Here is a 26,425-nt window from a genome sequence, read left to right as displayed (position 1 = left end):
GTATTTGTCTCAAATTTGCAAAAATAGTTTTCCAGTGTAGTAGGGCTGTGGTGATACACTGATCTCACGATACGATCCTTGATATTCAAGTCACGATATGATATATATCACAATATTCAACCAACGAATGTTATATAATAATAATACATTTAATTTATAATGCACTTTCCATTCGGAGAATCTCAAAGTGCTACAAAAAAAAAAAAAAAAATATTAAGATATTCAGCCAACGATACGATATATATCACAGTATTCAGCCAACGATACGGTTTGATGCGATATAATATATTTCTGAAAGATTTAAAAGGGTCAGAGTGGTTTTGGTGACATCTTGTGAGTTTTCTATTTAAAACTAAAAACTACCGAAAACTAAAAACATCAATTACACAATATATATATATATATATGTATATGTCTCTGATTGAACTGTCTACAGCTTGCAAATGCTGGACAAAATCAATCCAAGATTTATTGAGAAAATGAGGTCCATATATTGATAGTTTATAGTTAAGAAGCCTTTTAAGTACCGGTAATTAAAGTGCAGTATTACAATTGCTGTAACAATAGAGAGTTAAAAGGTGCAGCAGGACGCCCGCCCCGAACAGATTCTTCTGTAGCTTTTTTAGCTCTTCACTGGACATATGATGTAGCTCATGTAGCCAACAGTTAAGTAAACTTAGTACCATGGCTTCTCCAAAACATCCAATAATTCAAGTCACTAAGCAGAACATTTAAATGTTTAACTTAAAATGTACCCGTCTTATAGGGCTGGGTATCATCAGGTAACTCACAATACGATATCACCGTATTTTGCCAACGATAATAATAATATCACGATACAGCGATTCTGCGATAATCGATATATTGCAAGACATTTCATCCACGACATATCACAATTTCTGTGTCACTGAAGAAATTCAGAATGTATTGGCTGCACTGAATCCACTTCACAAAAATATTTACTGTCTGCAAAGTAACAGAAAATTATAAAAAACTAAATGAATACAGAAAATACACATTTCAGTGCTCGTATTATCAATTTCTTCAATGTAAACATGGACACATATCAGTGCTACTTAACCAAGATCAAATTTCACTGCATATGGAGAAAAAAAAACAAAAAAAACTCGATATTCAAATTATTAATATCGATATTGAATTGGCCGGCAAAGTATTTTGATATATTGCCATATGGATATTTTTGCACACCCCTACATTGTAGTGACGACTATGAATGTGAGTCTCACCTGGCAGCCGTGTCGATGGCGTCCTGGTTCGGGGGCGGGACACTGAAACACACCGAGGGAACCATGGCCTCGTTCCCCGTCGGACTGATCACCTTCCACTTGGTCCGCTGAGAGTTGTCCTCCAGCACGCACTCCTCCCCTCGGTTTATCGTGATCTACAAATCGAGAGGCGGGATGTCAAGGGTTGGAAGAATGGAGGGGCAGGTGGAGGATGAATCGAGGATGAAGGAGGTAATGGAGAGACAGATGTCGGGGGGAAGACGGATTGGAAATAGGCGGAAAATACGAGAGAAAATCAATACAGGTGTTTAGAAAGTTAGAGATTAAACGACAGAGGTTATGAGACGGGGTTGGATGAGCAAAAAAAAAGAACAGGAGATGAAGTGGGAGAGAAAAGGGGAAAAGAAAATATGGAACCATGAATCAACGAAACAAAAACCTAATAAACTCGATGACGTTAGCAGGAGCCCTGAAATGTGGTGACAGTTAGAGAAGATGGCGTGAGCGAAGCCGTGTGGCCCGGACGCTGCTTTGCACCTCTTGGGCTTTTATTGTGAAAGCAGGAAGTGATCTCCAAACTCGCTGAACTGGGTTTCAACCAGCAGAGAAACCCAGCGCAGAGTTTGGCCCCCCCACCGCCCCGTCTCACCCCCACACACAAACATAACGATGCACGGTTCTGCACGCAGCCACTTCATGAGATGCATACGGCGGTTGAGGCTCGCTGCTCTGACTGACTGACGCCTCGGAGGCGGCGTGGCGTTCAGTTCAGTGGTTATCAGCTGATCTCAGCTGCTGCCGAGTCACCAGCTTTACCGCCACATCCAGGTCTTCCTCCTCAGGGTCTCAGGGCTCTGCTGGAGCTTTAATGTCGATGTTGCGTTAGTGATTAAATTTGCTTGTGATGTTAATTAAAATGACCACAAATGATAGTTATTAACGTTTTTATGGACTGATGATCCGTCATCGGTTGTGCATTTGACTCCAGCAGACGCCACAACCCGGACCGGGAGAAAACGCCGGTGTAGATGGTGGACGGGACACTCGCATGTCCAGCCTCTTATGGCGCTTTTACACTAGTACCTACTCAGCGCAACTCGACTCGCCCCCGTTTTGCACTTTTACACTACGGGTCGAGGCGGGTCAAGTCGGCTATATCTGACGTCATCACAATACACGCCACCGATTAGTCGGGGGGTGGGGCCGTCAGACGTTTGAATCAGGAAGCGGGAATCAGCGCAAGAGCAGCTCGCGGCTTCCTCATTTTATTTAACAGGCGATGGCAGCGCAAACGTCTGTTTGGTGATCCAACTCTGAGGTGCAGATGTTCATAAACCTGGTGGCTGAGGAGAGAATTAAAAAGGGATCTAGACGGGCGATAAGGAACGACCAGATCTACCAGGAGCTCTGTCATTTCATAACCGCTTGCGGCTCCCAGCTGACTTTTCATCAATGCCGAGATAAACAAACAAAAAAAAAAACTCAAATTTTTTAACTTGATATTGAACACAAGTCACAGACCCAGCAGCACATATATCATCTCCTCCAGGTTCTACATCTTTAGTGTTTTTGTCTTCTCCGTTTAGATACATAATCAAAATACGTCACAGCCGCTTCACTCCAACCTCCTACTTCTCATCTGGGTGTCTAAAAACAAACGAGGACAAGGCGAGACGAGGCGAGTCGAGTCGCGCTGAGTAGGTACTAGTATAAAAGCGCCATTATTTGAGCATCAGATTTTTTTTTTGGTTTGTTTTTTCTTTCACAAATCTGTGAAATGGTATTAAAGTATTAAAGGAAACATTTTGGATTCAATCCTGCAAATTACAAACTCCATCTGCAGGTTTCCTTCAAATTCACTTATCGTCCTCTCAGTATACGATAAGTGCAATTAATTTATCTGTGATCATCCTTCACTCAACTTCAACTCCCGTTACTCACTCAAGTGCAGCACTGTACTGATATTAAACATTTAATAGAACAAACACACAGGTGACGTTTCACTCATTGCCAGTTTCGCCTCTGCTGGATCGATCATAACGATGGATTTTCAAGCAGAGCAAACAAAGAACTTCTGTTTTTGAATTTTACAGATACATTTAAGAAATTTACTTTCGAAATAAAAGCTCCCAGTTTTAAAAGATAATCAATAATCACCAAGACCCCGTCCACACGTAGCCGGATATCTGCGGATATCTGCTAAACCGGAGATATTTTGACCTGCGTTTTGACCTGTCATCCACACGAAAACGCAAATAAACGAAGGTTTAAAAAAACTCCGGGCAAAGTGAAGATTTTTGAAAACTCCGTTTATGTAGATGCGTGTGGACACACATAACCGGAGATTTGCGTTTTCGAACGTCACATTATGCGCCAAAACAACAACAAATCTGCTCTGACGTGCGCCTTTTGTTTACTACAGAACTACAGATGATCCAGCATCTGTTCTCCAAGCTATTTATTAAATAAATGGTCTCTGCTCTTGACCACCACTTACTGCGTTACACCGACACAGAGGCTCCGCCGTACCCTACACCGTAGGGTACGCGGCGACGCGCACCCTAGGTGTAGGGCCCGCGGCTCCGCAGAGCCCGCAGAGACGCGGAGCCGCAGAGCCCGCAGAGCCCGCAGAGACGCAGAGCCCGCAGAGCCCGCAGAGACGCAGAGCCCGCAGAGCCCGCAGAGACGCAGAGCCGCAGAGCCCGCAGAGCCGCAGAGCCCGCAGAGCCGCGGAGCACGCAGAGACGCGGAGCCCGCAGAGCCGCGGAGGTGCAGCTTCCCCGGGAGCTGCAGATGATCTACAGGTTAGAATGCTTATGAAGTGGTCGAAAACGCAGATCTTCGGTTACGTGTGGATGCAAATTTTTTTATAAACGGAGGAGGGAAATATTCGTTTTTAAAAATACCCGGCTACGTGTGGACGGGGTCCAAAACTCTGAGGTGATTGGGGCAACATTCTGACCATAAACATAATGTACACGACCAAACTAAGAGCTAAGAGACAATTTATACTCGGCTTCCTGAATGATTCGTCTCCAGGTAACCCGGCGGGGCCCGAGGTGTCGGTCACCATGGCAACGCAGAGCGAGTCAGAAAGTGTGAAATCAGCTGATAAGAGAGCAGCAAACCGGGGAGGTGCGGTGTGAGAGTCTGGGGTGAGAGGGGGGGAGAATATAGGCAGCTATACCTGAGCGTTTGTCTTGCCAGCCCAGCCGACAGAAGAGAGGGAGTGAAGAGGAGGAAGAGGAGGAGGAGGGAGTGAGAGGGGGATGGAGAAAAAAGGAGAAGACACGGGAAAGTGGAGGAAAGAAAGATTACTGTTGGTCATGGGTACGGTCGGTGAAAATGAGCACACACACCAAGCTTTCATCTCCGCGGCCGAACCCTGACCCCCCCTCCCTCCCTCCCTTCACCAACAGACCCAAAATAGCAGCAAGAACAGTCCACAGCGAGCTGCAGGAGTGCTAGCGGCTGTTTTTATCCCAACCTGCTAAGAGCGAGGGATGGATGTATAATTAATGGGTTTTTGCATCTCAGCAGCATCAGTTCTGCTCCTGTCAATCAAAGTCCGCCGCCTGGCCAGAGGAAGCCTCGACTATAGTGTTGTTTCTGTCAGCCTGTTTCAATTCTAGTTTTAGTCTAGTCTTTGGTTCAAGCTATCGTTTTAGTTTTTATTAGTTTCAGTCACGTTCATTCTCCTTTTAGTCGTGTCAAGTTTCAGTGAACTAAAAGTCTGAGATTTTAGTCTTATTTTAGTCAGAATTGTCCAGGACCATTTTAGTCTAGTTTTAGTCAAAAATTGTATTTAGCCAAACCCATTTTACAATTTAAACAAGGTTATCTTATTATTATATTATTGTTACCTTATAGACTCAAGAATACATTCATTCCAGATACAGAAGACTCTAATTTGAGTTTACAACACATTTATTTTTCCGCATTTCTCCCCGTCTTTTTCTTTTTCGACGACACATTGCGTTTTCTTTTCCACGTCTGTGTAGGAAAGTGTATCCAAAGACGGCCTCTTCTTCTTCTCCCAGCCCCAGAGCAGATCCCCGCGTGGCCGGCCATCGGTCCCTTTCTCTATGTAACTTTGTTTTTAATTGACATGAACCTAGAGTTCTGCGTTAACGGCATCAGCCTCTAACTCTGCAGCTGCATCTTCTGGATCTGATTCCCCGCGGGCAGCAACTGGGATTGAGGACGTGACGTCACCCAGCAGCAGAACTAAACCAGAGGAAACTACTGAAAACATGGACATTAAGTATCTTTGTCTCAATTTGGTCAACAAAAGTGAAGACACATTTTAGCAGAGTTTTTATTTTGTAATCTACATCTTAGTCTGGTTTTTATTCGTCTACGATATTGCATTATATATTTCATTATCGTTATCGTCACATGACCATTATTTTCGACTCCTTTTCCTCAGGTGATAAAGGTTTGTTGACGACGATATTTAGTCATAATCTTCGTTGACGAAAGCAACTTCACTCAAGTATTTGGTTGGATCTCCAGGGTGGGGTTCATTTCTCTCTCTCATATCTGTGGTGACCTGATCTTTTGATAAAATGACGCCTCGCGCTCCTTAAACATCTATTTTGCAAGCGATCCTAATGAATCCACTGAAAACCGGTCCACAGACTTCCACCTCGGGAACTTGACGTGGCGGCTGCATGAATGTGACGAGGCCAGATTGATCACATCCATCCACGCCCCAATTTTACTTTTTATTCTAGTCCTCCCTGGAAGATAGTTTATTCATGTTTTAACATGAATTTAACATGTTTTTTCTTCAGATCAATAATTCAACTCATCAGCAACTTCTCTCCCTTGATCACAGGATTCTTCCTCGGATGCAGCCGCTGAAGACGTGTCTACCCAACGAGGCTCTTATTTGTTAGAGTCTTCTTTTGCCCAGGCAGTGATTGATTTGGCAAGTTTCCTTAGAACTAGGGATGTCCCGATCCGATCACGTTGTCTCAGACTTGATCGAAATCGGACCTTGCATCCCGATCAGGGATCAGATTTATATTTTATTCTCATTATGTTGCTCAGCGCATCAAACAGATGGATAGTTGTTTACATGCCTGCTGGGTATTTTAAGTTGAGCTGCTGTTTTTATTTCCTTCAAATTTATGTTTAAATTTGCACCATTTTTACTAATTAATAGCACTATTAGTTCTCTAATATTTGCACTATTATTACTTGATTGTTTTTGATTGTCCTTGAAGAGAACTGGACTGTTTAAATGATAAATGATAAAATAAGGGGAATAGAATAAAAATAAAGGTAACCTGGATCTGTTTGTTTAATGTGTAACGAAAGTATCGGATCGGGACTCGGTATCGGCAGATACTCATCGGCTGTTGGTGAAGGGTACTGAAACAGAGTCGGGGGGTCAGCGTGAGCCGGTACCGAGCATACAGGACACAGCCGACCCATCTGGGTTTCTGTCCTCCGGAGGACGGCGGAGTCTCAGGAAACGTGCGACGTGCACCTCCACGCGTTCGTTCGCGGGCCATACCTCGATCTGCTTGTAGTCACAGATGGCTCTGATGGGCGTGGTGGTGCCGAGCGTTGTCTCGGCGCTGCGGGGGCGGAGCTGCACCACCGTCTTGGCGCGGCCCACGAGGCTCGCCACCGCGCTCTTGTACTCGATCAGCTGCTCCTTCTCCTCCTGCGGGAACAACGCAGTTAAAAACAGAAACTGGGGTGCTGCAGTGAAGAAGCTGAGGATTAAGACGTTGACCACTAGATGTCGCTGCATGTCGAGGTAAAGGAACAACAAGAGATGAGATTTCCTGCATTTGTATGAAAAAGTCAAACCTTTTAGGTGTTACGGGCAACCAGTTTGAAAATCCTTAACAATTATTTCTGGGTTATTCTTCATTGATTTAAGTAGTTTGCAAAAGTAAAACCCTCCATTATTTGGGGTTTTTTAGCAGAAGTCTTACTCCATCGCTGTTAAAGCTCCTTTTATACAGATCAGGTGAGAATTACTAAAATAATAACATAATAAATAATTATTATTAAAAATAACTAAAATATTGAGTTCCTGATGAATGTTGCATCTCTTTTAGCTTTTTAGGACGAACGTGCACATTTGTGCTTTCAGGGAAGTTTCAGCCTCATTTTAGTCAGATATCAAAAATCTGAACGAAATATTTGTTAATGCATTTATATACTAATTTAGTAAAATGTTAAGATCAAGTTTTTTTAACTGATTTAACCCCAAACTTAATTCATTTTTAGTGGTTGTTTCAGGCCTGAGGTGGTTTAATCTTTCAGAATCTGGCCAGAGAAAGAAAAGTGTCTGATCAGCTTGGTATATCTTCAAATAAGCAGAAATGTTGCAGTTTTTGTGTAAATTGTGGTGGTTGAAATAAGCTGTAAATAAATTAATTTAAATGTTATAAATCAGATAAAACAAACATTTCATAGAAGTGGAAAAGTTAGTTATTATCATCCATTTGTATGAATAAGTCAAACCTTTTAGGCGTTACGGGCAACCTGTGTGAAAATTTAAAACCTCCAACTAAAATATTGAGTTCCTGTTGAATGATGCATCTCTTTTATCTTTTTAGGAAACACGGGCACATTTGTGTTTTCAGGGAATTTTCAGCCTGATTTTAGTCAGATATCAAAAATCTGAACGAAATATTTGTTAATGCATCTATTTAGTAATTTAGTAAAGTATTAGGGTCAAGCATTTCTGGACTGATTTAACTCCAAACTTAATCCAGTTTTACCAGTTGTTTAAGGCCTAAAGAAATTGTCCAGTAAAGATGCCGAGAAAGAAAAGTGTCTGACAATAAATAAATAAGTAGAAATGTTGCAGTTGTTTGTGTAAAAGTGTGGTCGTTGAAATAAGCTGTAAATAAATAAAATTAAATGTTATAGGTCAGATAAAAATGAGACATTTCATAGAAGTGGAAAAGTTAAAAGTGTAAATAAAGAAAAGTTCACTAACTTGCCATTTATCACAATTAAATAATTAAACTCCCGTAATAAATTACTTAGAATAATTTCAAGTCTGTACATAAAAATATGATAAAAACATCAAATACAATATTGATATTTTTATATTTATTGTTTGAAGCAGTCGTTAGCGTGGTCTAAACTGGTCATTTCAAAAGCCAACTTCAGCTTCGTACTAACGATCAAGATGACGGGACTTATCTCAAACCTGTTTTATATCAGCTGCAAGCTTGTATCTATGTTTGATTGCATTGTCCCTGTCAAATAAATAAATAAATACAAAAATACAAATATTTTAAACACTGCTGATGTGGATTCGTCTCTAGAGAAGTGTTAATCAGGGGGTCCTCGCCCGCAGGAACCGCTGACGCGTACGGACGAGCGCCTCCTGATTTAGCTGCTCGGGCTGCCCCGGCCGCCAACCCATAAAACATTTAACGGTGCGCTCTTTGGCCCGACAGGTACAACCACATCTCATCTCCTGCTCGCCTCGAGCCTCATTAAGGATTCATTCAGCAGAAGCCACAGAGGGACGGAGAGAGTGGACTGGCCTTAGTGACAGCAAAGGAAAGAATTTCACACGCGACCGGCGAGTGCTGCGGTCAGCACCAATGCAGTGGGTCAGCTGGTGAATCTGGCGTTAACACTTAAATGAGACAGCGAGGAGTTCAAACTCATCACTGCAACATGAGCAACGAGGAAAGCTGTCGGAGATGTCGTCACTTTGGGGGGATAAACGACAAAAACCAATTAGAAATCCTAATTTAGGTCTAAAGGTCAGAGAGATGGTGACGTGTGATCAAACAGCTGCTTCCAAGCGCCGATCCCACAAAGCTGCAGACGGCGCTTCATTCTCTCGTCTCAGTGATCATTCAGGCGTGTGACATAAAAGCAGCTGGAAACGGGGTGGGACGAGGGATTTGTTCAGCTTCTGGCTTAGTTGTGATTTTTTTACCTTCATTAAGACTCAGTTCAGGTTTATCTTTGGCTTTTACCTTTTGTTTTTACTTCTACTCTTATTTTGAAAGTGTTCGTTTTTGTCTGTTTTAAGTTTGACGATTCCTCACACCCGTGTCTCGTTAACATCCCGTCTCTACCAGTTTTTTTACGCCTATTTCTATTTTGGAAGAGTTATCTTTTGTTTGGACTTCTGCTCTTATTTTGAAAGTCTGTCTCTATCGGCTCCATTATTGTTTGGTTATTTTAGCTCTCGTGCTGTTTTTCTAGTTATTTTTGCTCTTCGGCGTTTTAGATGTTTGGTTTTCTGGAACTCGGCAGGTTGATCAGGGACACCGGCTGGTTTGTACGCCGTTAGGGAGAGAGGTGCACGAGGAGATGGTGGATGACGGGTGTGTGAATGTCCCGAGGTGATGATGATTTCACCCCGTCATGTGATGTCATGCAGCGGCCCGAGGCGGTCGACACATCTGCTTCTCCAGTGAAAGAAACACAAATAACTCAAGTCTGACGCCTTGGGATGCCCTGAATCACCGCTGTTTAACACGCCATGACGCTACAGACGCACAACTCGCCGTAAGAATGACAGAATCACTACTTTTTTTTTTCTTTCCCTTGTCTGCAAATATATTAATGGTTAATACCAAGTTTGGTAAAACTTAAGCATATATATGCATTTTAATCTCTGGTTGTTTTTTTTTGTGTCTACTTTTTTGTCTATCTTTGTCTACTTTAACAGGGGGTGAGGCCCTATGAGGCGAAAGCAGCCGGGGAGCCGGCTGAGGTCAGAGGTCGTGACGAAGGCTCTGGTACCATGGAGTCCTGCAGCAGGTCTTCCAGTCTGCTCAGTCTGCTGTTCCTGTCACACGTGTACTGCCTCTTGATGGTTTCGTGAAGCTGCCGAAGATACGACTCGCAGTCCCGAGCGTCGCTCGTGAACTGGTGGAAAAGAGGCAGATGTGAAAGAGAGTTAGCATAAAAACATTTTTACAGAAAAGGGTCTTAAATGAGAGAAATAAACCCTCAGATGAACTTAAAACTCATCAAGCTGGCCCAGTGGTTTTTCCTTTTGGATATTTTATCAGCTGTCAGGTTGACGGCCTCATGGTTCCTCTACAATACTCTGATCTACCGAGGAGATCTGGATCATCCACATCTAAATGTAGCTATGGATTAAACTGGAGGTTCAGAGAAATCCTAGTAAACATGCGCAAGGAGACAATCGATTATTGAGTGAGGTGCGTTCGACTCCCCACCACTAGGTGGCGCCACATGCACTTTTGCATTCTTCCGGGTCCTTCTTTGCTGTTCGTCTTCTTCTTCTACTGTGTTGATATTCTGGGTCTCGCTGCTCATCACCTCCAGAAGGGGGGGGGTCCCGGGGCAGTCACTAGCTTGGCTAAGCGTGGGTTGGTATACACGCTAGAATAACTGATTAGGACGCATCACGTGGCACTAACAGCTCGATCTCAAGAGCTTCAGGTCGGTTCAACTACAGCCTGGCTAAGGTGTAAACATGGCTCTTAAAACTTTGATATCAGTCGGATTAAGGCAACAATCCGACTTTTTGTTAGTGCACGTAAACGTACTTATTGCATGTACTGCAGACACTTACAAGTCAACAGCTCCCCCCACTTTGTCTTTATTTTAATTTTCTATGCTCTTCCAACAACTCTTCTTGGCTTAAGGCTTTAAAAGAAGCAAACTGCCGACGCCTTTGCTTTTATAAGGCGCTCAATCCTGCTGACGACCGGTTAACAGGGTTAATTTGATCAGCAGCTTCGGTGGTTGTTTGTCCAGTCGGGTTTCGCTCTGTTTTCCTCTCCGCTCCGTTCGAGTTCAGCTTTAGTTCAGCAGCTAATCACGGCGTTGAGACTGTGATGGAGACGGATGTGGATCTCACCTGGAAGTACGCCGTGTTGTCCCCGAGATGCTGCTCCACGCACACACACAGCTGCTCCACCCACTGCCACTGGGTCTGCAGGGCGGCGCTGTAAGCCTGGTCACATGGGGGAAAAAATAACTGAAATAACTCTTTATTTCTTCTTCTAAATTAAACGTGAAGCAGATGGCACAGAGAACAAGAGCAGCTGGACTGATGCTGCTGCAGGTGAGCTGCAGACTCACCTCCACCGTCTGCTTGGCCGGATGGTTCTCCTGACACAAGCGGCTGCCGGTGTCCTGCAGGGACCTCATCACGTCTTGTTTCTCTGCCAGCTCCAGCCGCATCTCCTGCACAAGTGGACAGAGATTTTAATGCATCCACCTTTCTTTCTGCAAAAACCTTGCAGTTCCTTTCATCTCCATCAGTAGGGCCCTTTTGTTTTGGAATCGAGCTATAAAAACAGGATCTACTTTTTAAACACGGAATATCGCGGAAAATGACATAATTTGACTGAAATGCTGTTATCATGGAGAAGAGGAACGTAAACCCAACGGGGAATTTTAGTGGAGGGACACTAATCTGCATGACAAAGCTCTGAGATTTCCCCTTTTGTTCCAAACATGCGAGCACGACGAAGCAACTTCATTAATAAATACAGTAACTCAGAAGTTGAGTGTTACTTTTGTTTAAAGTCATTTCAGATTCAGATGACTATTAATCCCTTTGGGAGGTTCCCTCGGGGAACTTGACATCTCCATCTCACTCACTCAGCACTGTCATATACAAATAAACGCCCCAGAAACCAATCACCCATATAAAGATAAAAAGATAAAAAGATACAAATAAAAAGTGGAGTGCCATAAATAGAATTATATGAATAGTAAAGAATAAGTGTTATGAAATATTGGGCAAAGTTATGGCACAGTCCGGTTTGTTGTTGGTCAGACTGACTGACCCTCCCACAGTCCCTCTGTTCTTCAGTTAGCAATTAGCTTTTTCTTTATTTTTTTACTTGAAGAAAAAGCTAATTGATCACTTTATTTTTTTTGCATGTAATGTTATTAGTTTTTAGTGAAAATTCTCAGAAACATTCCAGTTCCAACTATTGAGGGAAAGTATGCTACATTATGTTGCCTCAAGAAATATGTTAATTTCCAATCAAAGTAGTCTTTATTTTAATCCATTAACATTAAAAACACATTTTATTTGGTGGCAAAATAAGAGTAAAAGGTAAAAAAAATGTAATTCCCAAAAAATTAAAACGGAATCTGGGGAAAAATAAAATAGATTTAATTCCTACATCAGTCTTAAGCGCCTCTCCCTTTTCTGATGTTTCAGATGTTTTTGTGAACCCCCCGGTGCCTCCGCCACAGCCCCCCCAACTCACGTTGTACATCTCCCTCTTGGCGCTCATGCCGGAGTTGTTGTCGCTCCAGTCGAAGGCGATCTCCTCCTCCTCCCTCTCGTTGAGCCAGATCAGCTCCTCGGTGCAGTGGGACACGAACGCGTGGAGGCTCTCCAAGCTCCGGAGGCGCCATGACGAATGTTCCTACGGAAACCGCACAAGCAAACATCATCATCATACCGATCAGCAGGGCAGAGAGGGGGAAAAAACATCCTCTTTGTGGTTATTTATATTGGTGTGATATCTTAAAGGCAGTCTTGATGAAAATGAAGATAACTACACGTCTACAAGTCTCCTTAAGGCCACTTCAGTAATACGTTTATAATAAGGATGCACATTAATAATAAACTTCAGTCCCTGTCAAGGCCTCCTGGAATTTAACTACGCTATAAATTAATACAGAAAGTGAATGAATATATGTAAAACTAAAGACATGCGGTATAAAACTATAAAAAGTTGGATAGTGGAATGTGTTCATAAGTACAAATATCTTAGTTATTGACAGTAAACCGACATTTGAGGCAAATTGTAAGGCTGTTTATAAAAAGGGTAACAAACGTCTATTTTGCCTGAGAAAACGGTCGTCTTTATATATATATATATATATATATATATATATATATATATATATATATATATATATATATATATATATATATATATATATCGACAAAACACTGTTGACCCTTTTTTTATTTTTCTGAGGTGGAGGCTGGTTATTCTGTTAGGACTTTGGGACTAGTTAGTAGTCGTGTCAATCCTTAAAAGCACTGGAGTCAATCCTCCAATAGTGTAGAAATAGCGGTAGTGCAGTCGCCACACATATCTGATCTCAGCTGATGGATGAAAACATTTATAGTGAGTTCAACATCATCATCCACTTCTCTGTGTTATTGTGCTGCAGTTGAATACAAGCTCATATGGAAACTAGCTGAACCAGGATGGAGCTGATGTTCTACAATCACGCAGGATCAGGAAATAACTAGGTTTGTTTTTGGTCTCGAGCTCAACCAGTCTTGGTCTTGATACTCTCTGGTCTTGGTTTAGGCGGTCTAGACTACAAGTCTAATGTATGTACTGATGGTTTCTTTTAGCTGGACTTGCTAGACCACCTTATTTACCTTTGGGTACAATAAAGTTGAACTGAAACTGAACTGAAAAAGCTGAACACGGAATTCACAAAGAAGGAGAGACACAAAGAGGGGACTGTGGAGAGAGACGTGAGGGACGTGTCCGTCACGCTTTAACAGGATTAACCGAGGACGCTGCACCAACCCTCGCTGCCTCGGCTCACACTCACCAGGAGTTTGCAGTACTGGTGCTCCAGCTTGGCCAGCGTTTCGGCGTAACTGCCCCTGAAGTTCGGGGAGACTTTCGCCTGCAGAGGAAACACAGTCAGTCACAAGCATCTATTAAGGTGAAGCTTCCTGCGTAAAGGTGAGCGTTGCTGGACCTCGTAGCCGCGGGCCTCCTGCAGACCGCCCATCAGCTCTTCTATGGCGGTGTGGATGCTGTTGTGCTCCTGCAGGTTGTTCTCCACCGACGGGAGGTCAGCGCCCCACTCAGCCCCCTCCAGCAGCTCCTGGGTCTCCTCCACCCATCCCAGCAGCTCGTAGATGAACCTCAGGCTTCCCTCGTCCTCCGACGAGGACATGGCCACCAGCTGGGAGCGGGCCATGGGTCGCCTCAGCAGCATGGCTCCCACCGCCCCGGCGGCGCCCACGGCCCCCAGCAGCGTCTGGCCCAGGGAGAGGCCGCCGTCGGTGGCTACCTGGCCGGCGGGCTCTGTCCCGGCGCTGCCCAGCGCCTGGGAGAAGTGGCCTTTCCTGTAGATGCTGGAGCACTGCAGTCGGAGGGAGACCAGCTCCTCCTGAAGGCAGGAGACCCTGCAGACGATGGGGAGGGTTTACTTGAGGTATGAGGTGGAACTCTTGTGCTTGGAGCTCGTTCAGGTGCAGCAGGAGCCTCACCTGAACACCAGCTGCTCCACCTGGTAGTACTTCTCATCTCGGAGGACTTTCAGGTCCTGGTTGATCTGCGTGATGAGCGACTCGCAGTCCTGCAGGTAACACGCCAGCTCTCTCTCACACTGCACCGGTTCTCCGCTCTCCGCCCGAGACATGTCCTGAACCGGGACGAGTTTAGCTTTGAGTTATCATATCCGAGATATATGTATATACATAAATACCTACTATAAGGAGCAACTTAAAATCCTTAATTTTTCTCAAAAATTGGCACCTTATGTATAAATGTTGTTGTGCTTACTGACCTGTTCCACATAAAACCAGTTTTATGTGGAACACTGAGCTCAAAAATCTGTCAACATTTAGTGACTTTGGTAGCGACGCAGCCGCTGCGCTTGACTGATGGTCGGACCGTTCAGACGCATTAAAGTCGGTCCTTGGTTGGATACGGGTTGCACCGTCAGACAATGTTAGATAACTAATCATGTAGCGCTGTAAGCAACCATCATCCACTTTCGTTTTTTAGAGTAAACCCAGCTTTCAAATCTGTACCATAATCAGTTATAATCAAATGTTGGAATACAACGTTGTTCCAATCTCAGACTAACTTCGGGTGTCAACAACAATGAACCAATCAGAGAACAGGACGTAGAACGACGCTTAGCTCCTCCACTTTTTATTTGTGGTGAATGATTTAAAATTATTTAAAATGTGAAAGTATTTTTCTGTTTTAGTTCAAACTGAACGATATTCGGAATTATTGTGAACGAGTTGAATAAAGTTCGATTTACAGGACTTTTTTTTTTCTTTATATGTGCTTTATATGTGATTTATCATTCTCCTTATGTATGAAAATAAACCCGTTCATTGATATTGCGCTTTATAATGCCTTATGGTGCACAAAATACGGTAAATATTATATATATATATATATATATAAATAAACATTTGAACAAAAGAGTAGAGTCCTAAAATGTAGCCTTGAGGTACGCCCATTTTATAATTCTGAGAAGACTTTATCTTCCTCTTAAATATAAACGTATTTTTATGTGATGATCCCAGTGAGATTTAAACGTTCGACTGTGAGGAAGTGGAACAACAGACGGAGAAAAACATCCAGCACTCACAGCCTGTAGTGTGTTCTTGGCGAGCGTGAGTTTCTCTTCGCAGTCCAGAGCCGCATTCTGGATCTTATTGGCTCTCTGCAGCAGCACTTCCAGCCTGAAAACACAAACACACGTTAAACAGGTTCCACAAGTTCAAAGTTCATGAGAAACTGAACCCACACACACCTTTCCACGGCCGGCCGGAGAGCCTTCTCCCTGTCCAGCATCTCCAGGATGAGTTTGCCCCAGTCCTCCTCCAGGTCGTTGGGGTGGAGGCCCTGAGGGAGCTTCAGACGGCCGAACTCTATCCACACCTGAGCACACGCACCAGGGGAGCGTCAGAGATGGCATCCCATCATGCTTCAGTGGATTTCAATACTGCAGCTCCACGTGCATCATGTGAAAAATACATTTGTTATTTTGAATCTTTCTCCCATCTTACGCTCTCGTTTCCTGGGATATTATGTTTTCAGTTGTTACTAATCTGGGAGTTTTGGGCCCAATAACAACCTTTTATCTGATTCTTTAGTGAGCTGTTATTAACCCGTTCTGCTGCTGGAAAGCACTTGAGCAGAAGTGATCACACGTCTGCCGTAAATCATAAGTTCCACCACAAACACGCTGGAAACATCAGCTGAGCGAGAACACAAGAGGAGCTGTTGTCCACCGTCATGTGTTTGTGTTCGGGCCTTAAATAACGGCACCGCAGAGGGAAATGACTGGTCTTCAGGAGGCGAGCTCTGCCTCATGACGGCCTGCGAGCGCTGCACCAGCCACCAGAACCCCCCCCTCACCTCCAGCAGCTTGTAGAGGTGGGCGATGTGACTCTTCTCCGCCTCCCTCGCAGGGATCTCCGTCTCTTTGAAATGGACGTATTCATTGTAAAGTGCCTGCAGGAGGAGGAAAAAAAGAAGAGAAAACAGGTCAGTGTTCACCCGGGTTCTGTTTGATGCTCGTTGCCGTGACAACCACCACTGCAGTCGCAGCTGCATCGTTTTTCCTCCCTGTTCTAACCGGCTCTCCTCTCTCCTCCCTCCAAGGCTGCAGGTTTGTGGCCACACATCGGCAGGAATGCCGACCGCGGCGAGGACATGTGAAGTGCGGCTCTCACCTTGAGTTCAACAGGGTTTTGAGGGAAGCTCTTGTTGGCCATGAGGGCCGTGTGTTGGCGGCTCCACTGGAGCAGAGACGAGAACCGGGACTGGTACTCCGACCAGCGCTGGTCCACATCCTGGAGATGGAGGAGAGGAAAGGAAAATGGTCCATCACATACTCAACAACAGTAAACAGGAAATGATGCAACACAGCAGCTTTGCCGGCCAACGCTACTGTAAAAACTGTAGCGTACAAAACAAATAAATAAATCAAAAGAGAGAGAGTGAAGGGATGAATGAGTCGTACGTGAACGCCGATGCCCTCGCCTCCTTCTGGGATTTTGGGGAAAGCATCGTAGATTGAGGAAACGTAGGTGATGACGGACTTCTCATCTGGAGACGGCACATCGACATCTGGGGGGGGGGGGTGATGATAAGCCTCATTAATACAGAGTTTCAGATGCTTATTTCTAAAATATAAGCTGAAGGAGAAACACTTGCACAGAATTTGAGTAAAACAGCCGACGAATGCAGAATATAAATGTGCAGATAATAAAAAAGGCCATAAACTCAGAATGAGCTCAATAAAACTGCAGTCATGTGCAACTCTGAGGCAGATTTTGTTTAAATGTCCATACATCTTCAAATCTTTACTTAAAAACTAAACAAGAATAATGTTAACAACAAAGAGTTGTCCTCATTGCTATGACTACAGCGAGGACCATGTAGTAACTGAACCATTATTTAACTTCTGAAAAGGTCTGAGCTCCTGCTTCTCGCGGGCCGAAGACGAGCAGACGGGTTGGAAGCTATTGCGGACTAAAGCACGAAGATCCTGAACATCCTAACTGATATCTGTGAGGTTGTGAAGAAGCAGCTTCTTACAAACTCCTTCAAAATAGAACTTGGATCAGAAACATTTTTCATGATATTCATGAAAGGAATTTAAAAAAAAAGATCATTTAGAAATACTGGACTTTGTTTAGTGTTGTGTTATCAGATATTTGATACGTCAGTCTCAGATCTCTGCACCCCCCAAAATTTAAATAATTGAAAAAAAAAAAAAAAAAAAAAAGATTTATTCCAATAAAAAATTTGAAAAAACTAAAATGACCTTTTGTATTCATAGGAGGTACAAAAATATTTATTAGAAAACTATTAAAAAAGTGTCACCTTTTATAAACGAGACGCTACGATGGCTGAAGGGTGACGTGGACTAACGGCAACGCTGTTTTCAGTTTCACATCTGCAGAAGCTAAACTCACCGATCTTTTTACTAATTTGGAGCGACGACATGACGACAAGCATCCCGACCAGAATATTGTGCTGCTCAGGAATCCAGTTACACTTTAACAGCAGCAGCCTTACTTCTAACAGCGTTTAAATAAAACCGAATTAAAGAGCCATTACTTCAATAACAGCCCAAATAAATCTAGAGAGGCGGGTCGGTGTGATCCAATATGAAACAAAACAGAGAAACAACCTCATCTCGGGTCATTAAACTGGATAACCCCGGCTCGTCCATTTACTCCCCCAGATTAACGGCCTCACCCTCGGCGTCCAGCAGTCTGGTTACCCCTAACGACTCGGCGATCTCGAAGGCCTGCTCCAGGTTCTCCCGGTTACCCTGCCGCGACACCGCCTCCATGTCGATCAGGTCTGGCCTGAGGAGGAAACACAAGACAGTGAAAGATTCCCTCTGAAGTCAGACCCCAACGTGACTCCGTGGTTAACAGGAGAGCAGCTCCCACCTGTATCTGTGCAGCAGAGCGTTGAACATGCGTCCGTTGCTCCAGGAGGAGGTGAAGTTGGTGCAGCGGAGGCCCGGGTAGCCCTCCGTCGCCTGCTGGCTCCATAGCAGCAGCTTCTCTTTGGCCGTGAGGTCGCCCGACTCGCCGCTCACGTAGATCTCGGAGATCTGGGGGAAAAGAGAGACGGGAGGGGGTCCAGTAAAGCAGCAGTCCACTGAGCTGTGATGCCGGGGAGAGACGCAGGACATGTTGGTGTCGTTACTACGGAAACGAGGTCATGCTTCGTTCCTGAGGAGACTCTGACTCTCCTCTTCCTCTCATTTGTGTCTGAATAATGAGAACAATGAGTTTCTGGGATGTTCAGATTTAATGAGCAGTCTAGTCTGCTCATTAAGCCCCCCCCACCCGCGGCTGACAACTTTGCAACTATAACTAAACCAAAGTGACCCCTCCTGCAGCCCGACAGCTTTGTAACCTCCATGTTCTCCCCCCCTGAGCTCCGCCTCCTCTCAGTTTGCCCTCTTCAGGTCCGTTTGTCCACATCCATCAGTATTCTGTCAGCCCCCCTTCCCTCCTTCCCTCGCTCCTCCTGCTTCTAATATGGATCAGAGTAAAAGCCCGGTTTGTGCCAGGAGACTGCAGCAACAGCCAGGAAACAGAGTGATGGAGGGGGGGCCGGCAGAGCGAGCAGGGATAAGTGGTGAAGGCCTGTGAATCTTAAAACTCAGCAACACGAACTACATCCCATCAGGTCTGCAGAAGCAGTTTACAGCTATCAACTGTGGCGCTGATCGAGCACGACTCGATCAGCACTCTGAAATCACGATTTCAGAGCATTAAAAAGTGAAAAAAAAACATGTTCACAAGACAAATGTGAGGCGTTGCAATGTCCTTGTCAAGGTCGCAACCTCAGTGTGATTTAAATGCTGCGACGAGACCTAAGAAAATACAGAACTGTGCATGATAAATATCTGCAGAGCCGAGAGGCCCAAAGCTCTTCCAACGAGCTGAGAGAATGATGATGTCAAACAGGAAGCTATTTTATGATGCATCATATTTTCTCAACGAGCAAATGGAGACGAGCCAAGTGTGTCTTCCTGCGGAGATTCAGAGCATCCTCTCCTGAAAGCTTCTAAAAACCTCCACTCAGCCTGATGTTTACAATATTTCCCCTCATGTTCATGCCGCAGGAAAAGAAAGGACAGAAAGTCATGATCCAAAATCACCGAGCATCGACTCAGACATCACAGGAGGACTGAGGCCGACACGTATGAGCTCACGACAGTCTCTGCAGCTACAGAGGTGCAATTTTAACACCAAGCCTGTTCCTTAATTAGCTCGTTTTGCATTCAGCAAACACACAAACCTCCTCAGAGCTCCGTTTCTGCCTGATGAAGAGTCACGTTCAGCCTGACAGACGTGCGAGTAAGTGGAAGGAGGTTTTTAGTCAGTAATCCTGCCTCAAACCCAGACCTAGGGGGGTGGGGGGGGGCTCATCCCGATCTCATTAAGTCTGCATAAATATTGACGTGTGGCGGTGACAGCGTGCACGTCTGAGACGGGGGTCAGGTGGTGTTCAGCTATGATCCAAACATCTCTGATCCGGTGACACCCCCACCCCGAGGCCCCCTGAGGCCCCCGAGGCCCCGGACCAGCCCTCATTTAGAAACATGACCTCTTTGAAGTTAGTGAGGAGGACGATGGGGGGGAGGACTGGGATAGAGGGATGAAGGGAGGAGGCCACAGCGAGGGGAGGATGAAAGGAGATGGATCAATTGTTAAATTGAGAAATAAAAAGAACTTTGGTGAAAACGTTTTTCAGTAGAAAGCAACGATGGATGTGTAGATGGATGGACGGAAGTGTGGATGGATGGATGTGTGGATGGATGGATGGATGAATGAATGAATGAATGGACGGCCGGGTAGATGGACGGATGGATACATGAATGGATGCATGAATGGATGGACGGACGGTAGGTTGGATGTAAACACAGATGGATGGATGTGTAGATGGATGGACGGACGGACGGAAGCATGGATAAAGGAATGGATGGATGGATAAATGTGGGCGGGGTTTTGGTCGTGGCAGGAATCCCCTCAGGGCTCAACTAAGCAGCCGTCTCACAGATTAACGCGCATCTCAAATTCCTTTTTATGTGCACGACCCCCCCCCCACACACACACACACACACACACACACACACACACACACACACACACACACACACACACACACACACACACACACACACACACACACACACACACACACACACACACACACACACACACACACACACACACACAAGCTGGTGATGCTGAAACAAAAACACATTAGCATAATCTACATTTTAGCTGCTTCACCATCGTAGCAGTGAAAGCAATGAATCTGTAATTTCTCTCTTTTACATCCTACAAACATCCGTGACGTTTAAATGTATATGTTCAGACTCTCTTACAAGTCATGAAATCGTATTTTTGTTTCCACATAGTTAGTAGCAGAATAATATGACACTACACTAGAGTGGGAGTCGTTCACGTGTGAGTGATGGAGTTGATGTCACCACCGCCAGGCTGCAGCGGCGAAGGAGGACGAACCGCCCATCGCTTCACTCTGGCGACACTCCTCAAATCAACGAGGTCATTTCTCCAACAAGTGGCTGTTTTAGACGAGCTTATTTACGATACAACAAAGAAAAGATCGAAGACAAAGCTGGCAAGAAGAAGTCTGTAACTCTCAGTGTCAGAGATCTCTGCAGAGGATGCTTGTTTACAACTGAGCTGCACGTCCAAGGAGAAGGAAACCGTCCGGTCTTCACCATGTAAGGGGAACTAAAGCAGCGCTGGCAGCCGCGGCGAGGGGCCGTATCACTGCGGCCGTATCACTGCACCATTCTCAAGGTGAAGCAGCGCCGGACAGCGAGCGGCTCGCTGAGAGAGACCCAGTTAACTTTCAGCCGAGCGCCTCGCAGCATCACAACGCTTCAGTCCATCTGATGACTGCTGATGAGCTGTTTTCTATACGATCAAGAGACGCTCGATACTCATCATCTACAATCATGCAACAGAGTTCTGATGCTCGGTTGTTGCTCTAAAATCAATGATCCCTCCGTTTCCACGGCACCAAATGATTCTGATTTAGTTATTGACTATAAAACTGCTGAAAAAAAGCTCCTTAAGAGGCAAACTTGGAGGAAAAACTACTAAAAAAGTAGGACCTGATGCATGCAGCTCCACATCAGGGCTCAAAGAGCTGCTCGGATCCAGACGAGACCGGAGCAGCCAGCCAGCGCCATAAAAACAGCCGTGCTGTTCTTTAATATCTAGTTCAGTGCAGATAAGCCTGAATGTTGGCTGGAACTCATTTGATGGTATTTAAAAAAGGTCAGGTCAGTCACTTTCCCTCCTTCCTGCTCAACTGAGTCTGTCTTCAGTCTAAAAAGCAGATATTTAATAAGTCTTAATAAGGATGCATTTAAAAATAATCATTTATCTTGCGCTACAGAGCACTGGACGCCAAAAACCTCCAGACTCAGACACAGTTTCTTCCCCCAAGCTGTTGCTCTGATGAACTCATCACCAACCACCGTGCAATAATAGTAATAACAACAATAATAACCACAATCATATGCTGCAACAATGCACCTTTCAATAGTCATGACTACCTCATACTGCTGCACCTTTCACTTTTAAATTGTATATATGTTAATAAGAGTCACATCTGTCTGGCATGTTCAAACTCATTAACTGAAGCGTCAACTACACTTAAGGCTGAACAAGGTTTGCATCCAACAACAACAACAAATATGTCAAATCTTGCATGAAAGCCATCGATGAGAACTTAGATTTGAGTGCATAATAACTACAAACTAATCTGTTTAAGGTCACGCTGGAGTCAGCAGAGGCCCCGCCTCCTGCCCCGCCCCCAAGCAACTCTCTGACGCTCTGATCTGCAGAAAAAAGGACGACTTCCAGTCTGCAGCAGTTTGAGGCAACGAGCCTCCTCTCCCTCTCAGACAACCAGCCTGACATCAGCTGCCAGTGTGTGTGTGTGTGTGTGTGTGTGTGTGTGTGTGAGATATGAGAAAAACAATAAGGAACGGAGGGAGGAGGAGGAATGAGTATGGGGGGGGTAACAGGCTGGGTTGCAATGATTAGGCTGCAGGAACTAAAGCGGAAAGAAAGAAGAGACGAGTCAAGCTTCTCGGGAGCTGATAACACACACACACACACACACACACACACACACACACACACACACACACACACACACACAGGAGCTGGGAACGGGCCTCTCGGAACCAGACACCAGCAGTTTGGGAAGCCCAAACATTCCTGGCTCCTGCGGTCGGCGGCAACATCTGGACTATTTCGGTCAAAATGGTAAAAAAACAAACTTATCCTGAGGATCGAAACATTCTTAGCATTTTTGTCGGTCGACGGTTCGATTCCTCCAGCGGGAGATGACCCGGTACGGCCGTGACCCGACCCCTGACCCCCCCACACACCTGCGGCAGGTATCGAACGGCGGCCGGCGGCTGCAGAGGACTGTCGGCCACGGAGTCCAGCCTCTCGGACGAGCTGGTCAGCCCCCCCCAGTCCGTCCCGCTGGGCGTGGTGCCGGCCGTCTCCGGGGACGTGAGCGGCAGGTCGCTGGCGTAGCCCGACTCCGGGAAGGACGAGCGCTCCCGGGCGCACGACGGGGAGTCGAACCGGAACCCTGCGGCGGTGATGTCACCGGGGGGCGGGGCGGAACCGGCCGTGGGCGGGTCGCCGTCATCGCCGCCCCCCCGCCACACCGGCGAGCCGAAGTCGCTGGGGTACACCGTCCGCACCACGCACAGCTTCCCGTCCACCTCGCGGATGTGGACCACCCCCTTGCGCTCCTTCTTCTCCGTCGCCACGGCAACCGCCGCCTCCCGCCCCCTTTCCCTCCTCTCCCTCTTCTGCCGGAGCAGCCAGGGTTTCTCCAGGACGCCCTGGACCTTCTCCCGGACCCGGTAGACCCGGCCCCCCCCCGGGGTGGTGCTGCCCGGGGGCGGGGGGGCGGGCGCCGTGTTGACCGGGGTGGTGGTGGTGGTCTGGCTGTGGATGCTGGACACGTCCACGATGGCGCTGACCGTGTCCTCCTCCCCGGGGAGGCAGAAGACGCCCCTCCAGGCCGGGCTGGGCTTGGGGGTCACCTCGGGCTTCCTGCCCCCCCCGCCGGCGCCGCTGGAGGGGGGGGACAGGGTACTGCTGTAGGGGTTCAGTCTGGACCGGGCCGGCTGGGTCTCCGGCGCCGCCGCCGAGTCAGCTCTCCTGAGGCTCAGGTCGGCTTCCTCACGCTCTTCTTCCTCCTCCTCCTCCTCTTCCTCCTCCGTCCCTCGCTTCCCCCCGTCCTCCCGCCCCGCCTGCCCCCCCCGGCTCTTGTGTCCCTTGTGCTTGCGTCGGAAACGCAGACGCTTCTTGGGCGACAGCGGCGGCGCCCCTCCTAGCTCGCCTTCACGCGGAGGCCGCACGCATCCCATGGAGTTCCCCATGCTGTCGCCGCGGACGACCAGGTCTGAGGCTGCTCAGTAAAAGCTGACGATGTCTTTAACCGTTAACGATAAAAAGGGACGGAGAGAGCCGTCGCTCCTCTTCCTCCGTGTAGGTGAGAGAGAAACGTCGCTCGCTTCAACCCATCGGGAGGATCGTTGTCTCTCCGGTGATGACAGCCGCTCGGCGAGGTGAGAGGAAACGAGCCCTCTGCGGTTGTTTCGCTCGCGATTCAACAAATAATAAATGATGAAATGCCGAGATTAGCCGTCAGCTCCGGGTGGTGCCATGATCCGGCGGCTCCATCGGCTTGCGGAGCGAGCGTCTATCCGAGCTGATGCATCATTGATGAGGACGAGGGAAGAAGGATGTGTGGGAACCCAATCCGTCGGGATGCTCCTTGTCAATTTCCCCTCGTAGTAAAAGGAACGAGTCGCCTCGTCCTGCCCAGGTGGATTGTGGGAGGTGGATGCTGCAACAGATTGCAGGAGGATGCAGCCGATGCTCGTCACTCAGCCGGGGTTTCACGCGACGTATCGACCCCCCGGCGGTACGAGAGTCGCTCACTTGGATGATCTAATCGATCAGGAGAGCCGATGGTTGAATCCACTTAGAAGAGCAGCTCCTTCATAAAGAATCACATGGCTGTCCTGTTAGAGACCCCCTCCTCCCACCTTGACATCAGACCCCCCCTCCGCCATAGAAGTTGGCGGCAGATCCGTGCTCCGACATGCTGGAATCAGAAACGTCCGGCGTCCCGCTGTCAGTCTGGCAGCCGTCCTCTTCATCAGGTGGTGCAGTGCGACGAGGCAACAGCCTGAGAAATCCACAGTTTGCAGGAGGAGGTGGGGGGGAGTTGGTGGGGGGGGGTGTTTAGACTAGGTCGAGGCAGGAAACAGGCTGCTCATCCGTCCTGGTGCCTCTTGGTTTCATAACTGCTCCTTGTGTCCAGTGGAAGTCCAGTGAGCTGGACTCAGAGCGAGGTGCAGGACCAGGACCAGGACCTGGTCCTCCGTCAGCAGACTTATGTCACAAGCAGATGTGCAGCACATCTGGAGTTAAAGGATGGTTCAGAGCATCACGACCAGAGAATCCACCTCCCACATCACCCTAAAAACAAAGAAACTGAGGGATGGGGAGGAGAGAAAAAAAGGCGGGGGGGTTGCAGGGCGTCTCCGGTGGAAGCGAGGCTCCCTCAGACGAGCGTGACTGGACTGATCCGATTGATCCGCTGCGAGGGCTTGCTAGTCCATGAGCTTGCATGTGTGGCTGCAGGCTTGAGCGGTTCCCCGGTCAGCTGTGGCAGCCTCCCAGCATGCACCCCCCCTCCCCCCCACCGGTGCATCTGGGGCTCCGAGGCCTGCTGAGGAGGAAAAGCCGGGGGCTCCAGTGGCGGCGGGCTGCCCGGATACACCTCTCCCTCGACGGTCGGCGTTGCTCTGCCGTATCCCTCGCTCGCACACGCCGGCGGAGGCAGAGCGACGCTTTTATCTGCCGGCTGCTGCAGCTTCACGCTCGGCTCTGCGAGATCCCTCATCCGCCCCTCCCTGCTTGGCTCGCCGCCTCCTCCAATCAGCTGCCTCGTTCCTCCTCGCTCTCCCTCTCCCTCTCTAGCTCTCTCTGCCTCTCCATCTATCTCCCTCCCTCCCTCCCTCTCTCTCTGGGCTGTTAGAGAGCAGCTTTCTCTGGCACAAACACACACTTGACCCGAAAGCTTCCCTGAATAAAACACACAGAACCGTCAGCAGTGGATCGAAGGATAAATGAGAAGCAGGTCCATCCTCTCACCCGTCCATGAGGCCACAGGTTGTGACGGACTGCTCAGAAAACTACACTTCCCAAGATCCTCAGCCATTTCCACCTCTGAAACAGTTATGCAAGAGGACACCCCCCTCCCTCTTCTCCATACCTGTCAAGTCTCCCGTATTTCACCCCTCTTTCCGCCATCGTCCTGTATTAGTATTTCCCGTTTTATAATATAATAATTTTTAAACTGCAAACTAAATTGTCACTAACCTCATGAGAACTGCCACTTGCTGTAGCCTGGGTGGCAGTTCTCACGAGGTCAGTGGCGACAACTGGAACAAACTCGGAACAATAAATCAGAGAGATGGATGGATGTAACGAGAGAGAAGACATTTCTGCTAAAAAAGCGAAGACCTCGTGTAAATATCTCTAAAAATGGGAAACCAAAGTTATTTTCCTAAAGAGGAGCAGGGTGGAGACAGTTACGCATTCAGAAAGATTTATAACTGCGATATTAGTGTCTCTCACGGGGGGAAGGACCAATGTCCATGAGCAGCACCAGCGCTGTGTAACCAGTCAGTGAAGGCCAGAGCCTCATGAGTGAAAGGACAAAAAATAAAATGTAAATGTTTCACTTGAAGACAATCGATGTTTAAATAAACTGAATATATCTAAAATAAATAAATGTGCTTTAATTCCCTGATCCAGGCTCTATTATAGGAATTACATAGATGGGAATGTCCACAGCATTTAAACAAAGGTAGAACTATCA

At 46.7% G+C, this 26,425-nt stretch overlaps 1 protein-coding gene across 17 annotated transcripts in view; it reads right to left on the bottom strand.

Moving 5' to 3' along the window:
* macf1a (microtubule actin crosslinking factor 1a) overlaps window positions 1-26,425 on the bottom strand; it is a 263,047-nt gene that overhangs the window by 108,409 nt on the left and 128,213 nt on the right. For 6 of the 17 annotated variants that reach the window (XM_061741356.1, XM_061741357.1, XM_061741358.1 and 3 more), the window contains 16 exons: window positions 18,388-18,554; window positions 18,188-18,300; window positions 16,944-17,050; window positions 16,654-16,773; window positions 16,337-16,432; window positions 15,729-15,856; window positions 15,564-15,657; window positions 14,443-14,597; window positions 13,926-14,358; window positions 13,773-13,850; window positions 12,455-12,616; window positions 11,310-11,414; window positions 11,086-11,181; window positions 9,996-10,121; window positions 6,772-6,924; window positions 1,248-1,402 (listed from right to left, as the gene is read on the bottom strand). In XM_061741356.1, the coding sequence (XP_061597340.1) occupies window positions 1,248-1,402; window positions 6,772-6,924; window positions 9,996-10,121; window positions 11,086-11,181; window positions 11,310-11,414; window positions 12,455-12,616; window positions 13,773-13,850; window positions 13,926-14,358; window positions 14,443-14,597; window positions 15,564-15,657; window positions 15,729-15,856; window positions 16,337-16,432; window positions 16,654-16,773; window positions 16,944-17,050; window positions 18,188-18,300; window positions 18,388-18,554 (2,288 nt within the window). Of the gene's footprint in view, window positions 1-1,247; window positions 1,403-6,771; window positions 6,925-9,995; window positions 10,122-11,085; window positions 11,182-11,309; window positions 11,415-12,454; window positions 12,617-13,772; window positions 13,851-13,925; window positions 14,359-14,442; window positions 14,598-15,563; window positions 15,658-15,728; window positions 15,857-16,336; window positions 16,433-16,653; window positions 16,774-16,943; window positions 17,051-18,187; window positions 18,301-18,387; window positions 18,555-22,895; window positions 24,018-26,425 lie in introns of those variants that run through there. The other 11 variants (XM_061741344.1, XM_061741345.1, XM_061741346.1 and 8 more) reach the window with 4 other exon arrangements.

This window comes from Cololabis saira, chromosome 15 (assembly GCF_033807715.1).
Source record: "Cololabis saira isolate AMF1-May2022 chromosome 15, fColSai1.1, whole genome shotgun sequence".
In the NCBI taxonomy this organism is placed as follows: Eukaryota; Metazoa; Chordata; class Actinopteri; order Beloniformes; family Belonidae; genus Cololabis; species Cololabis saira.
The sequence above is the reverse complement of the archived record's forward strand: the minus strand, read 5'-3'. Positions and strand labels throughout refer to the sequence as shown.